Source organism: Egretta garzetta, unplaced genomic scaffold (assembly GCF_000687185.1).
Source record: "Egretta garzetta isolate BGI_Z169 unplaced genomic scaffold, ASM68718v1 scaffold1193, whole genome shotgun sequence".
Taxonomy (NCBI): Eukaryota; Metazoa; Chordata; class Aves; order Pelecaniformes; family Ardeidae; genus Egretta; species Egretta garzetta.
Genome location: NW_009259129.1, coordinates 17980 through 18500, shown reverse-complemented (window position 1 = coordinate 18500; position 521 = coordinate 17980). Strand labels below are relative to the sequence as shown.

General features: G+C 70.4%; 1 protein-coding gene across 1 annotated transcript in view; it reads right to left on the bottom strand.

The window, feature by feature from the left end:
- Positions 1–448, bottom strand: part of LOC104123313 (uridine-cytidine kinase-like 1) — a gene marked incomplete at its 3' end in the record, with an annotated part of 27017 nt that extends 26569 nt beyond the window's left edge. Inside the window, 1 exon segment of the mRNA XM_035891159.1 lies at positions 236–448. Within this exon segment, the coding sequence (XP_035747052.1) occupies positions 236–448 (213 nt within the window).
- Between the last annotated feature and the right edge of the window lie 73 nt (positions 449–521).

The following is a 521-nucleotide window of genomic DNA, read 5'->3' as shown; positions in this document are numbered from 1 at the left end:
GAGCACTGGGGGCTGAGCTGGGCTGGGGGCCCCAGGAGCCCTGCCCTGTCCCACAGCACAGCAGGGCTGGAGCAGGGGAGGGGAAGGGGGTGCTGCCATAAGGGCAGGGGACACCTGGGGCATGAGCCTAACCCCGAGGGTCCCATCCGCAGGGCAGAGGCTGCCCTTGCCCACCACGCAGCGATAGTGAACCCCAGCTCCCCCCCGTCCTGGGCAGGGCACAACGGCTTCTTACAAATCTGCGGTCCGAGGAGCGCTTGACGTTGAGGGGGTTGACGGCCAGGTCGGGCAGCCCCGCAGCCACCAGCTCGCCAGTGATGTCTCCTGCAGCCACCGTGTTCAGCCAGTCCGAGCCCGATATGCTCTGTCGGGACAGGCGGGGGGGGGGGGGGGGGGGCCGCCCGGTGGGCAGCGGCCTGTCCTGGAGCGGTGGCTGCCTTGCCGTCATGTCTCAGCTTGCGCTGCCTTGGCCGGCAGGGGCGCACATGATGGGGACAGGAGCTGGGACAGGGGCAGGGGGG